This window comes from Podarcis filfolensis (genome assembly GCF_964270895.1).
Source record: "Podarcis filfolensis genome assembly, chromosome: 3".
Taxonomy (NCBI): domain Eukaryota; kingdom Metazoa; phylum Chordata; class Lepidosauria; order Squamata; family Lacertidae; genus Podarcis; species Podarcis filfolensis.
This window is the reverse complement of record NC_139606.1, coordinates 99564789-99580496: the sequence shown is the minus strand read 5'-3', so window position 1 is coordinate 99580496 and position 15708 is coordinate 99564789. Positions and strand designations below refer to the sequence as shown.

At 40.2% G+C, this 15708-nt stretch overlaps 1 protein-coding gene across 4 annotated transcripts in view; it reads right to left on the bottom strand.

Annotated features, from left to right (window-relative positions):
- Positions 1-15708, bottom strand: part of MTA3 (metastasis associated 1 family member 3) — a 122458-nt gene that overhangs the window by 5242 nt on the left and 101508 nt on the right. For 2 of the 4 annotated variants that reach the window (XM_083605146.1, XM_083605147.1), the window contains one exon: positions 10978-11005. The exons of the other annotated variants lie outside the window; for them this stretch is intronic. In XM_083605146.1, the coding sequence (XP_083461272.1) occupies positions 10978-11005 (28 nt within the window). The remainder of the gene's footprint in view (positions 1-10977; positions 11006-15708) is intronic. 4 annotated transcript variants of the gene reach the window in all.

Genomic DNA, 15708 nt, shown 5'->3' with positions numbered 1-15708 from the left:
AGAAAAGTTCTACAAACAAAATTCTGATTATAAATCAGTCAATATAGTATATGTTACAAGGCTGCAAATTTGTTATCATTTTCAGGACTAGTAGTTTGAGATGTTCAAAATTTAAGGAGAAATACCCTTTATATACCAGAGAGAGAGAGAAAACCAAATGTTTAAAATTCCATTCCCTTCTGCCTTCAAGCAGAACAGTTTTTCTCACGCAAATTTTAATAGCACATAAGTGGGGAATTATGTGAAAAAATAGGCTACATGAACAGATGAAAAATCCTCTTTTATTTATGAAACATTATCTTAATCTTTATGAAACATTATCTTAATCTCCAGGTCCTTTCCATCTCCTTAAGCATCTCACTTGAAATATTATGCTTTTCTAGAATTAATAACACTACACATTAAATTCATATTATTTGAAGGAAGGGAGGATCAAATATATTAAAAAAGAATAAAAGACAACAACTTGTCAAAGAAAGAAAGAAACACGATTTTTTCACTTCATAATTATTTAATTTGGATTGAATAATTTTCATTGAATTTTTAATTTATACTGTTCAGTCCAAATTAAATACAAATGGGGCCCTTTTGCATTATTTTATTTCTTAAAGGATTGCATAGCCTGAGCTGATATTCTCTGCTGTTCTTCTGTAAATAATTATTTAATATGTATAAATGCAACACAGTGTTACCTGTTTCCACATTACAATACCACCTCTGAATTGCAATCTTTAATGTTTTGCACCCCAAATGTGATCCAGTTTGTAAGATTCTTTACAAGCCCAGGAAAAAAGGCACTCATCATTAAGGTGGAGCGCAGATCAATGCACTGTGAGTTAAGGGTTGCATGGACTTCTACTCCCTCTCTGCGTGCATCCTCCACACACCCCAAAATCTGTCCCAGAATATTGGGGGGAAACCTAGAACAGATTTGGAGGGCATGAGGAAAGAGGAGAGGAAGAGGAGGTCTGGTTACACAGAAGGAAGCCCTTGTGCTAATGGATAAAATCTTAGACTGGGTTCCTTTCCATAAATGAAGAGTATGCCTAGATATGACAAAAGAGATAAAGCAATGTCTTGTGGTACATTTATACAGGACCATCACACATAGTATGTTCTGCTTCTTATTATTTTTTTGTATATTTATTTAAAAAATATTTAAACATATTTATAAGCACATGCAAAAATGGAGAAAAGTGAATAAAGCAGAAAGGACATTGAGATCTGCTGGTAATGGGTCATTTGCTGTAGATGGGGGCAAGCATTGCTGATAGGGCTGTGCATGGTCCCCTGATCAGATTCAGGGCACAATTCAGGTTTTAGATCAGTCCTAGCTAGGGATGATGCAGACCTGACCTGACACCCAGATCTGGATTATGATCCTGGAAAAAACAACAACAACCCATCTTTGGAAATCTCATTTCCTTGCATTGGGAAACCAAAATGGCTGTAAACTTCTTGCATTTTCTCATGGGCAACCTTCTGGAGGCCGCATACCAGCAGTGGGCGAGACCAGATGCAAAAATAGGTGGATCTATGGATGTGACCCTTACCTTTGTACAGTAGGTTGCATTCCTGAGGTACACAACTCAAGAGGTTTCTGCACACACACATGCACAGACACACAATGCATACAACAGCCCTGAACATCCAGTGCCACCAGTATCATTTTCCATGCCACACCATGCTATCAGCAGAGTATGGAAACAACAAGGGTCATTCCACTTTTAGGGACAGTCAGCACTGAGTAGATCATGTTCTACTGCACTGGCCTTATCAGTACTGTTTTTATTTTTTAAAATGGTGCTGAAGCTAATCATGAACATCTCCCTTGTTCTCTTACTGTATAATGGCAACAGTGCCCACTTGAGAGGTGCTGGAACTGAGTTCCATTGAGTAGCAGCTGAAGAAAAGCCCTGGGCATTATCATGCTCCTTCAGGCCTTTTCTCACTATAAGGTTCTGGTAATTATCCCTGCATCCATTAGAAATAGATCTTAGTGATTCTTAAAGAGATCTTCATTAATCACATCCAGGCACATACATTCTCTGCCTGATTTTCCCTCTGCCTATTTTGCTCTGAGACTCTCAACACCTCCCTCGACTACTGGGTCCTGCTCAGGACAAACTACTTAAATACAAACATATAATGAACAGAATACAACAAAGGTGTTCACAGGAAACAGCTGTAAACATGGAAAATGGGAGCTGCATAGTCTTCCCTTACACTCAACACATTATTTGTTCATTGTTTGTTTTTTAAAAAAGCTTAAGAGAACCTGGTTGTAGCCTTTAATGGCAAGGGAGAGGATAAAGATGTTACCCATTATCCCCCCCTCTCTCTATATATATATATAAACACAAAGGATGAGGAGGGAGGCAGCCAGCCATCTTTAAAATTCAATTTCCTGTGGTTTTGTCACAGTGTGTCTTTTTCTGAAGCAAGAATTCTTTATGTTTGCCAAATGAATTCAATATGCCTAAAAACAGATACCCTCTCGCATTGTTATGAGAGACCACCTATTCTAACTGTGGTTTACCCCCTTGGTTCTTTTGAAAATGTGCCTGAGGAGGGAAGAGCAGAGGAACTGTCTTTGACATTCTAATGAAATGCTCCGTGGATGCGATTCATCGCACCCACGTCGCATTTTGATGCAGAGGGGCATTTGCCTGTGCATGAAGATGTGGTCAAAAAGATGTCCCTGCTTTAAGATGCAGAAAGCTAATGTGCAAAAACAGACAAGCTATTTGCGCCACATCTCTTTGGCTCAGTGAGCCACATCTCACAACTTTCTGCAGTTGTGACTGCAGAAACACACACCTATATACCTGCCCCACAGACAGGACTTCTTCATTCCCCTTGTGTAGTGCAAGTTCCCACATGCCTAAACTAGGACAGATAAATTTGTTTCCCACAATGGGCCTACCACACAGGTGAAAGGGTTTCAGTGTCTAGGTGACTAACAAGATACTGTGCTGTATTTAGGAGTGCTTGAAGAATTCAATTTCTGTAAATTTCAACGCAAAATGACCTGAGCTGCTTCTCCCAGCCGAATGTGCTGAGGATTTTGCATTTCCCTGAATTTTGAAACACAGTTCAAAAAAGACTAAAATGTGCTTACATTAAATTTAGAAATGCAAACACTAAGATAAAACACAAATGGGCATTGAAATACATTTATAAATTTTCATGAGGATTTTTAAAATAAAAATAAGGCAGGAATGGGATGGAATGGACTTATGAAAGAACTCAAGTGACATTGACACAGACCAGAAATAAGTTGATCCTTCCAACCCAAATTGCATCGCTAGTCACCGACAGTTAACATGTTTACTCAAAAGTAAGACCCACTGTATCCAACGGAGTTTATTCCCAGTGTGCATAGGACTGCAGCCTAAAAATGCCAAAACTGAGCCAAAAATGGCTGGTGCAACCTTTACAGCTCTCTGTTTCGATGTAAATGCAGCACAGTGTTATCTCCAGAAATGTAAATCTATTTTTACTCTAGTACATCTCAATTGCAAGCCTTAACATTTTGCTTCCCACCCCTATGCATGCTGTGTTGAGCTATATCATGTGAGAAGAAAGTGAGATATAGCAGATGTAACAGACCGGAGGAGGGGAGAGTCTTTCAGAGTGGTTACTACACATTTGTGCATATAACTGGGTTTTTCTAATGTGAAAAAGGACAGTGTTTTGATAGTGTGGAAGGGGCAGAATAATGGTGGGGTGTAAAAGCAATTGTGAATAGTTCATCCAAATTACTACTATGAGCAGTGACAATGAGTGGGGCAAGACTTGTATCTCTTCTGTGAGAGGTTAGTTATAGCAGTAAAAAAAAAAAAAAACTTTTAATGAAAGAGACCTGCTTAGGAATCTTCATATTACACTACTTATGGGAAGATCTTCACAAAGAAGATCTTTAAGATAAAGAAAAATGATATTTTTTTTCTATAGATACACAGAAGTTAACCAAGTGTTATTCAGCACCATTTCAGACTCATATTTGACATGACAAAGATAGCCTGAGTTAAATTCACAGTATGATGCGCATGTAAGATATAGATGATAGATAGATAGATAGATAGATAGATAGATATAGATAGATAGGAATATCAACTCACTAAGGGCTCTAAGACTCCAGTCCTATGTGCACCTACCTAGGAATAAACCATAGCTGTCAACTGTTCCTTTTTTTAAAAGAAAATTCCCTTATTCCGAATAGGATTCCTCGCAAGAAAAGGGGAAAGTTGACTATAAGCTCCACTGAACAAGTGGGAATTACTTCTGAACACACATGCAGAGGACAAGTGTGCTATAAACACAATCTGAGCAAGCATGTTTTGAATGGTAAGGTGGAGAAGTATTTGTGCTTGCAGTCAGTCACTGCTGGAACAGAAAACTTGATGGAGTAGAATATGCACCTTCCCACATGTGTAAGCAAATCTATGGGGAGATATTTGGTTATAAAATAATTTTGGTGTTGCACTTCTGTCATTAAGCCCAGCTTCATTTTTGAACAGTTTGATTGCATATGAAAGAAACCCCAAATTAAAATTTCTGTATTCAGAACATTGCAAATATGCATCTATCATCAAATGATCATGAAGGCTGCAATCTTAACCCCACTAACCTGGGAGTAAGTCCCATTGAATTCAATAAGACATTTCTGAGTAGGCATGGCTAGGAATGCACTGTAAATTATTAGACACACACACACACACACACACATACATACTGCATGAAGGAACGATACATACAGAAAAAGCATGGGTACAATTACTGTATATAAAAGAAATCATTTCTAAGCACCCACCCACCCACTTTTAAATCAGCTTCAGATATTTGACATTTGGAATTGACAGCTGTATGTAATTGAAGCTATACTCAAGAGTTGACCCACTGAAATAAATGCCTAATTTTAATGGGCTCAACTCTGTGTATGACTTCATTGGGAACAACCCAAGAGCTATAACTGCATTAGTGAAACAAACAGTCTCCAACTCTCCCATACATTTTTGCATGTAATACTAAGTTTTTGGAAACTTTCACCAAATTAATCACCTCCCACAGCCTGCTCAACCAATTCCCTTTCTTAGCTCTCTGCTGCCTTTTGCAATGTTTAGCAAACATCAATCTTGCTGCTGTTAGTAAGCAGAAGACTGGCTTCTGAATATTTATAGAAGGATTAGCTTTCCTATTATGAAATAAACATAATAATGAATTGGGAATAACTTGTAAGAGACTATGTTGATTATGTTAATTATCATTTTCCTGTACTGAATTGCCATTCTGCATTTTCACCACAAACTTTCCTAAATAGACTCCCTAATCAGAACCACATTCCCTTGTGAGCTGAATACCTTGGCCGCTAAAGAAAGGTTGCCCAAGAGACAGCTGAGGAACTCATCTTGATGTTCACAAGTCATCACATGCAAATCAGAAGCAGGTCAACAATGTGTTTGTTTGGCTTAATGAGTTTTAATAATTTCAAACAAAATGGCCAGAGCTTGCTCAGTTTGGGAACATTTGTTTTAAAATGTTTGCGATCTGGTTGAGACAGGGCTTAAGTGCAAATAATTAAATACTTGTATTTGAAATTACTTTGGGGGAAAAAATATTCATGACATTTGCACTTCTCAGTATCAGAGGGACCAAGGATAATTTCACTTGCATTTTAATGAGAAATTACCTAAATATGCACTTCTCAAAACAATATGTGGACCAAACAAAATTATCCTTTGCAAGGTGCATTGCTCTGAATTTTGTGGTGCAGTTCTCCAGCCAAGCAACATGCACAAAAATGCAAACATCAGTAAAAAATAACATACAAAATGCATTATATTAGACAAGGATATTTCCACAAATCTGCATATTAATCAAAACTGCACACTAAAATGTGTTCATTGTGAGAAGTCTGCCCTGCAACATGGATGAATTTTAATAAGGATTTGCTAAAACTTCTGCGAATGGTTGCAGAAATGTGGCAAACTGAATTTAAGGCTGGGAAATGTAGAAACTGGGAGAAACTGAACTGACAGTTCTGCATTATGATTGTAGAAAATCCTTATGGTAGTGCTTGAAAAAGATGGGGTTTTTTTTTAAGAAGCTGCTCTTACACTAAATCAGGCTATTGGTCTATAAAGCTCAGTATTGCCTGATAGTATTGACTGATAGCAGCTCTTCAGGGTTCCAAACAAGGGTCTAGTCCAACTCTTCTTGGAGATGCCAGGAGCATTTTGCATGAAACCATGCATCCTATCACTAAGCTAGAGCCCTTTCCAACTCTAGAACATGTAAAGGTAAAGGGACCCCTGACCATTAGGTCCAGTCGTGACCAACTCTGGGGTTGCGGCGCTCATCTCACTTTATTGGCCGAGGGAGCCGGGGTCATGTGGCCAGCATGACTAAGCCACTTCTGGCGAACCAGAGCAGCGCACAGAAACGCCGTTTACCTTCCCGCCAGAGCGGTACCTATTTATCTACTTGCACTTTGACGTGCTTTCGAACTGCTAGGTTGGCAGGAGCTGGGACCGAGCAACGGGAGCTCACCCTGTCACGGGGATTCGAACCGCTGACCTTCTGAACGGCAAGTACTAGGCTCTGTGGTTTAACCCACAGCTAGAACATGTACAATTCTATAAAATTTAAGTTTTATTGAGATTGGTCTCAGAACCGTCTATTTAACACCAGCGTGACATGCTCTGATGATGGCTGTAGTACCATCAAGTCTAGTAAGAAGCCCACAATCTGGAGCAAATCCCATCAACATCTACTCAAGAAACTCTTTCCCCAGTGTCTCTTTGTTCAGAGCCTTATGGAGTGCCATAATCAGAGATTTCACATGACGGGGGTCAGGCAGTGGGGAAGTGGAAACTGCAAGGAAATGTCCTATGAGGCATGATTGGTCTCACTGCAAAGGCTCTCGCGGATGACAGTCTGAGTGGCTTACAATTTATGATATTCTAAATGCCCCAAGGTGCTGCAGGAAAGCCAGAGCATCATGGCAAGAGGCTGTTGCATAAATGAGATGCTGCTTTGCCAGCATCGGGGAAGCTCATTTTCCCTCCCAATAATATTCTGCAGACCCAGCATCAATATTTATGCAAGGAAACTACTCTCTGTAAACTATCAAGTATTTCTGGGAACTTCAAACCAGCTTCATTTTAAAATACTGGAGCACTGTTATTACTTGTGGCATCTGTGGCACAGAGCACCTGCATATGATAATTCTGGTAATCAATGAGGTGTAATGGTTAGATTGTCAAATCTCCCGCAGGCCAGCCACCGATTCTCAGAATAACCTACCTCACAGGTTCTTGCTGTGATAACATGGAAGGAAGAACCACGCAATCAGCTTTGAGCTCCGTGGATATCAAACATAAGAATTTTATAAAGCAACCTCCTGATTAGATTACTGTAATGCATCGTGATTAATTTACCGACTGAGCTTTTGCTTGGGACTATCCGGAAACTGCAAAATACAGCATCAGAGCTTGTGGTTATCGCTGCTGGAGGTCCTTCATGAAGTATTTGAAAACAATGCAAAGTTGATTTCATGAAAAAATTATTTAATTTGCTTTTATTTTTCAAAAGTTAAAAATTTTATTGTTCAGCTATTTTATTCTCTGCCCTTTATATATATATATATATATATATATATATATATATATATATATATATATATATATATATATTACACACACATGCTAAAACAGACTATTGGTCTATCTAGTTCAGCACCATCAACACTGATTGGCAACAGCTCTGGAGATGATACCAGGGACTGAACCTGGAACTTTTTGCATGCAAAGCTTGTGATTTAGCGTTGGACTATAGCCGTTTAATGGGAGTATAAAGGTACACAACACAGCACATAGTTAAACTATGTTATTTCTCACCAAAAGATATGGGGATGCCCACCGATTTAGATAGTTTTATTAAAAGAGGATTAGACAAGGTGAAGAAGGCTATCAATGACTACTTTTCACAATGACTATTTATTACTTCTAGTATCCTCTGAATGGCAATTGCTGGGGAACGCCATCACTTGCTGCTGCACTCAGGTCCTGTTTCTTATTTTATTCTTTATCTAGCATCCAGATGGGAATTGTGCCAGGTCACTAGAGAAACACAGTGGTCAGATTATGCCTCTCTCTCCCAACTTGACTTTATTTTCTTTACATGTGAAGCTGTGGGTAAGCTTTTTAGCGGACCTTGATTAAAAGTTGGCAGAGTCAACAGAGAAGCCGACTTTAAGGAGGCAGTTCATCCTGTGTATCCCATTGCTTAGGCATTTAGAAAAATGGATGCATGGGTCTATTAGCTATTTTAGTCCCAGTTTTCATTATCGCCATTGCCTTCTGCACAGAGAAAGCACCTAGAATTATAAAAACCATGGAGGAAGGGAAGAAGAAAAGCAAGTTCAGATACTGAAGTCAAAGAGGCAGCCTAGAATTAAGATTTGCAGCTTCAATTTCTAACAGAAGAATCCAATAAGGGAGCAGGTACTTTTAAATTAAAATCATTACATATGTGCCATATTTTAATCTTGAATTTAAACACGGCAGTGTTCAAAGCTACTGGACTTTCTCTTGGTCCACTGTGACACTGTTTATTATCTAGCCTCTTGGTTCTTTATTATAGCTTAGTGTATACGTCTGAAGGGTTTCCCCTTCCTGATTTCTTGTACAGTGAAGTTTGCCTGGCTGCAAAACAAAGTAATTCTAATCCCTTCAAGTTGCACAAAATTGCAGAAACAGCTTGGAAACTTTTTTTTCAAAATATTTTGCAGTGTTTCAAGCACTAAGTTAAGTCATCTGTGGTTTTCCACACCAGGCTAAGTAGCTGAACCTCTGTGACTAAGCAACTATATAGATATTGGTATAGATTATGAGACAATACCACAAAAGCCCTCCTGGATTGAACCTGGGACCTTCTAATATCAAACTGCACCAGTGCTCATTTCCCTGTGTTGCTGGCTCACCATAAGTTCTGGAGGCTCTCTGACCCTGTTAGACTAAAAATGTAGTTTCTGTAGTATTTGTTTCCTCCTCTTTGCCCCACAGTTCTCTTTCCTAGTTGGAATCCCTTCTCTGCTGTTGGCTGCCTAGACTCTGATATAGCCCCAAATCCCAAACATGCCCTCATAATCAATCCCAAGAAATTCTCACCAACATCAGCGTGTCATGAAAACCCTTAAGGCATCATGGCTTCTCAGTTTGTCATGTAGAGCCTCGAATTCCCATCTTTGTTAAGGTACGCTAACCAGAAATGACTCCACTTTGGGAGAAGCGGAAGGAAGAGAAAGTTGGTGACTGAGACTGCCTTCTCCTCCTCCACACCACCTCCATTGCTGCTGCTCCTGGGAGTCAGAGAAGGTGGGGTTGGGGGAAGAGGGAGGGAGCCAAGCAGACAGGCCAGCTGGCTGGTGTAGCAGCAGCAGTAGCAGAAACAGCAGGAGGGGGAAGGGAGAGGAAGGCGACAGGGACCCCACCAACGTTGCTGTTCCCACCAAGGGAGGCTGCAACTGTCCGGCCTGGAGGGGAGCCCAGCTAGCCATTCAGCCGGTCATAATGAGTAAACAAACCAACCCCTGTGTTGCAAAATATGAGTCAGCAATACCAAAGCAACACGATGGCCAGAAACAATAACAATGTGAACAACTTTATGGAATAATTTGAAACATCAAAACAAACAAACTAAAGTCTCTTTTCTGCTTACAAATGTTGAACTAATTGGCTGATGAAGAATTCAATGAAACAGTAGTTGTTATCCGGAAAGACTGTTCAGCAGAGTTCAGAGCTGGACATCAGAATTGGACATTTGCTGATTATACAAAGCTTCACAGCTTGCTTTTCGCCTGGTAAAGTCTGCCACCGTGATTCATTTAAGGACTTTCAGAGACTTTCAGAGACTTTAGTTTGTTAGTTTAGATGTTTTGAATTATTCCATAAAGTTGTTCACATTGTTATTGTTTCTGGCCATCGTGTTGCTTTTGATATCGCTGATCCAGCCAGTCATGCCAGATAAAAAACAGGAAGGAGGTCAGGCTTGAAGAGAAGGGGGCAGCTGGATGGGCAAGAACAGGCCCTGGGGGTGATGGGGAAAGATATAGCTGGCTGAGGGTTGTGGGGGACAAGGAGGTTATGGGGGTTGGGGTGGGTGCTGGAGCTAGATGGGCTTCAGAGGGTTGTCTGTATCATCAAAAACGTTAATAAAAAAATGTGCAAAAGAAAGGGGGCAGCCGTGATAATGATGTAGAATACAATGTCCCTATTTTTACCTGAGGAATGTTGGGGGGTATGCTACTGAATTACTTAGCTGGGGAGCTGGGGAACCAGCCCTGTGAACATTTCATTGACTAAGACACAGGAGGCTTTGCAACCCAAAGAAAGGAACCCAGCCCGGTCTGGATGATACAGTTTGGAACAATGCAATCGTCTATATATGTCTACTCGGAAGTAAGCCCCACTGAGTTCAAAGGGGCCTGCTCCCATGCAAGTGGGTACAGGATTGAATCATTAAGATCCTGATCTGGAGCAATAGGAAAAGGTGTCAAAGCTGCTGTTTAAACTTCATAAACACAAACCCACTGAATCTCTTATTTCTTGGGATAATTGCTAAAACACTTGCAATATCCTCCCTTTTTCCACTGGGTCAATTAAAGAGAAGCAGAAGAGGATGAAGTGGTACTTAAGACCTATTTCCTCGCCCCCACTTTCTAGAGGGTTCCAGATATCTCAAATAAAAGCAGGAAAATTATTAGCACAAAGCAATATTACAGACCCGGGAAGCCAATTGTTTGGGGATAAAAAGTACCTTGAGAATTACAAATGGTTTCTGCAGTGTGGTGAGACTACTGTGAGCCCTCTTAAGTGAATTACTAGCATCAAAAGGTAAAGCTGTGCAGACTTATAAAATGGAAGGTCATGTTGCTGTTTTAGTGAATATGCTCCCAGTGGAGTAGGCACTTACCGTGAGAAGGTTTCTAACTGCTTCCGCACTGAAATGAAACAAGCATTGAGTCATTCAAGAGTCGTTCTAGACACAAATATGCTTATTGGCCCACTGAAGGAAAGTCTTCAGCAGGAATGGGGAACCTGTAACCTTCAAGGTGCTATTGGACTCCCATCTCATCAGCCCCAGCCAGCATGGCCAATGGTCAGGAATAATGGGAGGTACATTTCAACAACAACTAAAGGGCCACAGTTTCCATATTTGTTGGCCACTGGTCATGCTGAATGAACCTGATGGGAGTTGGAGTCCAACAGCATCTGTAGGAATACAGGTTCCCCATCCCTGATCTACAGAAACAACTGGCTGATTTATACACTGCGCAGCCAATCATTTTCACATGTTGCTCAAACGGGAAAATGTTAAGAATGATGAATCTAGTAGTAGTATATTTAACACAGAAGAATGGTAAATGTTTCAATCCTAAACTCATTTGCTAGGGAGCCAAACCTAACACAGTGGGACTTACTTCAGAGCAAACATGAACAGTCTTGTACTGAAGGTTACTAAAGCAGGGGAAACATATATATATATATATATATACATATATATATATATATATATATATATATATATATATGGTAAAGGTAAAGGGACCCCTGACCATTAGGTCCAGTCGTGACCAACTCTGGGGTTGCGGCGCTCATCTCGCTCTATGGGCCGAGGGAGCTGGCGTTTGTCCACAGACAGCTTCTGGGTCATGTGGCCAGCATGACTAAGCCGCTTCTGGCGAACCAGAGCAGCGCACGGAAACGCCGTTTACCTTCCCGCCAGAGCAGTTCCTATTTATCTACTTGCACTTTGACGTGCTTTTGAACTGCTAGGTTGGCAGGAGCAGGGACCGAGCAACGGAATATCTATCTATCTATCTATCTATCTATCTATCTATCTATCTATCTGAATCCCACTTTTTCCAGCACATGAGCTGTTCAATGCTTTTTAACAATGATCAATGAAATATTCTGCATGGTCTTAACAACTTATGAACACCAGCTATGGTTTTGTAGACCCTGAGAGGAATCTTCAGCAGAGCTGGGGTCAAACTGTTCATCTGGACAAGAGGCAAATGACTAACTTTTATTTGTTTGTCCTTGTTTGCATTCTGTACACATAAGTCCATTCTCCCTGTTCCAGAGCACTTAAATTTTCACCAAAATATATGTAAAGATGGCCTTTAAATGACAGTCACTGCATTTCACTGCTCTGTAGCTATGCTCTTATTGCCTTTTCCCTAAAGCTCTGAAAGGTGGGTAACTATTCTGCCTCGCGTGTGTGTGTGTGTGTGTGTGTGTGTGTGTGTCTTCTCTCGCCATCCACCCAGATTCCTCTCACCTGTCCAAAGCAATTCCCAGCAACACTATCTATTTAATTTATTTATTTTAAAAATAGCTACTTAAATCCTTTGGCTGCTTTTTAAGTTAAGATATAATAAGATATTTTCTGGAATGATGGGTAGTTATCACCTGAGTCAACAAATTGACTCAGGTGGTAACTACCAATGAGACCTTGGCATTAATAATAGCCCATGTCCAACATAATATGCCTGTCTCAATCATAACTGAAAAAATGTGGGATTTAGGCTGTAATCCTGTACCCATTTCAGGAAGAGTAAATTCCCTTGAAGTTAATAGGATGTACAAGTAGACACATATGGGATTCCATTGCTAGTAATCAGAAGTAGTGCAATACTTAGACTGGCTGCATGCTTCACAGGGCAAGCACATTTCTGGGAGCACACCAATGGTCAGGGCTGGCCAATCCATGAGGCAAGATGAGGCAACTGCCTCAGGCAGCAGAATCCACAGAGGCAGCAGATCCAGCCTTCAAGGAATGCAGAGTCCATGGCCTTTGTTGTCACAGCTCCTTGGAGGTCAGATCTGCTACTTCCTTGGCAGGCCCCCTATCCCCAGTGCTGCCTCTACAGTGGTCTCCTGGTGAAAAAGAGGATACTGCTGGTCTCCTCCTCCAATGCAGATTTTTTTTTTTTTTTTTGGCCCTTGTTCTTGAAGTAGATCTTCACTCACTCCTTCTTCCCTAGAAGGAGCAGAGCATTTTGCGGTTCACCTCAGGTGCCAAAATGTCTTGGGCCATCCCTGCCAAAGGGACGTCATTGTTTCTGAAAGCAAACACGTAAGGTGCATGTCCTAGGTCCAAGAGGCAAGACCAATCGGAGCTTTTAGGATCACCTACAAGGATATTTGAGGGTTCACTTCTGTCATTTCCTATACACATCTACTTAGAAGTTAAGTCACATTGAGTTTAATGGCCTTAACAGGTAAGTGGGTATATTTATTTATTTCACAAGATTTATATTCTGCTCGACTGTAATAAAAGCTCAACAGAGCTTCCAAAAATATAAAAGAACAATATTATCAGAAAAATACATCTGAAAAACTATTTAAAACATTAAAAAAAATGTTTTAAATCATCAATAAGCTAAAAACCAGATTAAAACGCATGTCAACATGTCTGGATTAACTTGCCTAAACAAATATGTTTTGAACAGTAGCCAAACGAATTATGGTATAGGACCATTGCAGCCTAAATGTAATACTCTTCGATTTAACCTCATGGGACACTAAAGTCTGCTTTAAGTGGGTAACTCTGTGAAAGACTATGATAATGGCTCATAACTGCCTTAAAATAATGTTGTCATGTCGGGAAGTCCAGTCCATATTTTACATGTTTCAAATCACCAGGATCTGGAGCAATTTTCCAGTCTAGATCTTACACAAAGCTCCAGATACTAGACCCAAAAGCAGCTGAAGGACACCAATTTATGGCAGGCTTCCTCATGCATGATATTGACTTGAATTCGTTCTAAATGTAAGGCAAGAGTCACCCAACAAATCCAATCAACACAAGCCATGCACAAGAGCTGCAGCCTGCATGACAGGGCTTCCTCCCATGCCCCAACAGTGTCCCCAAAATGGGCTCATGGAGGGTTCAGGAGAACCCTCAGAGCAGTGATGGAGGTGGTTCAGGAGGGGTTGTTCTATCTGGCAAGCTGCAATGCTTTCCCTGATTGGATGTTTGCCATAGCACAATGTTGAATTCCAGTGTTGAATTCCATAATTTCAGTGTTTTGGCCAAACATCCTTCATGCAAAGAGTACATCATACATACGGTGTTGGCAGCAGATGACCTTAACAGAGGAAGAGAGGAAGCTGCCTTTGGTCCATCTTCCTCAATATTATCTACACAGACCGACTGATAGAAGGAAACATTCTCAACCCTACCTGAACATGCCAAGGATTGAACCTGGGATCTTCTGCATGAAAGTAGATGCCCTACTACATATTACGAAGTTACTAAGCTATAACTCTTCAATCCCTACCAGTTCTGCTAGTCCAAATTTACTACGTTTATTCTGTATGTATGATATTTATTTTATACATACAAATTACAAATTTATGGCATTTTTTAAAAGGCATAATATGGTTCAATCATGCAACCGGCTTCATCATTCATTTTCATGGTAATGGTCCTTGCATTATGAAGTTTAAACAAATCCAAGCTGTCACTCAGAGTCACATTGCTCCTGAAGTTCTGGCTAATGCGATATGATTTTTTCTATATTCTTTGGTTATATAAAAACCAAGAGTGGCAATTTAGCACAATGAAGACAATTTTAAAAACATAGTCATTCCCTGCATTAAGCTAAAAAAAGACATTTACAAAAGAACCTATATTACAGCTATTTCGTTTGAGGACAAGAAAGCCTAAAATGAGCCTGGGTTAGCAAAACACAGCTAAATTAAGACGTATTATATAGGCTCATAGCACCTTGAAGTTCTTGAAAATATAGAGAGATTAACAAGCAACTGCAAAGTTTCTCTGCATGAGCAGTTTATTGGGGAGATGAATCATAGGCTAACTATTGGAAAATATTCACAAGTTATTACACCTCCACCCGTTCCATTCCCTCGTAGAGTCCAGGATTCCAAGAGATTATTCACACATAATTTCTCACCACAATATTACACAATACTACAGATCTAGCAGCTAAATGTGTAAACTGAATCCAGAAAAAGATATATTGCATCTTCACTGCGAAGACAATGTGTGTGTTCAGTCAATGCATGGAGGAAGGAATGGCTCCACTAGCAACCACATTTGTCGATTGTAGCTTTTCACCAGACCAGTGCATGGAAACTCTAGATGAGTTTTGCTGCTGCAGTACCTCTTCTCTTGCACATAGTGATTGCACACAGATGTAGATAGTCTGTGAAGAGCCAGTGTTTCCTAAATATGGGCTGCAAGAGCTGCAATTGCTCAATCATCACTCAGTGTTGCAGTTCATCAGGTGATGAGAGCGTGCTTTAAAATCTATGTGTGTGTGCATTCACTCTGATCTTTTGTCTTGTACAAATGCAGCAATCACACACACACACACACACACACACATGAGCCGATAGGAATGAAGATTGAAGAGACTGAGGAAATAATTTAGTCTGCAGAGGACTTAATATCGATTCAGAACATCCTGATTTTCTTTTCACTAAGGGCAGGGTTGTGGGAAACCACCAGTAGAGTAAATGATCTACCTTTTTTCCACGGTCCTTCCTTGCTTCTATTTAACTGCGAAAAAAGCCAAAATTTCTAAAATAATTCCACCCTAGATACCTGGGTGCAATATTAGAACAGGGAGGCTGGAGCAAGCCAGCCTGAAAAATGTACCAATATGCTGAT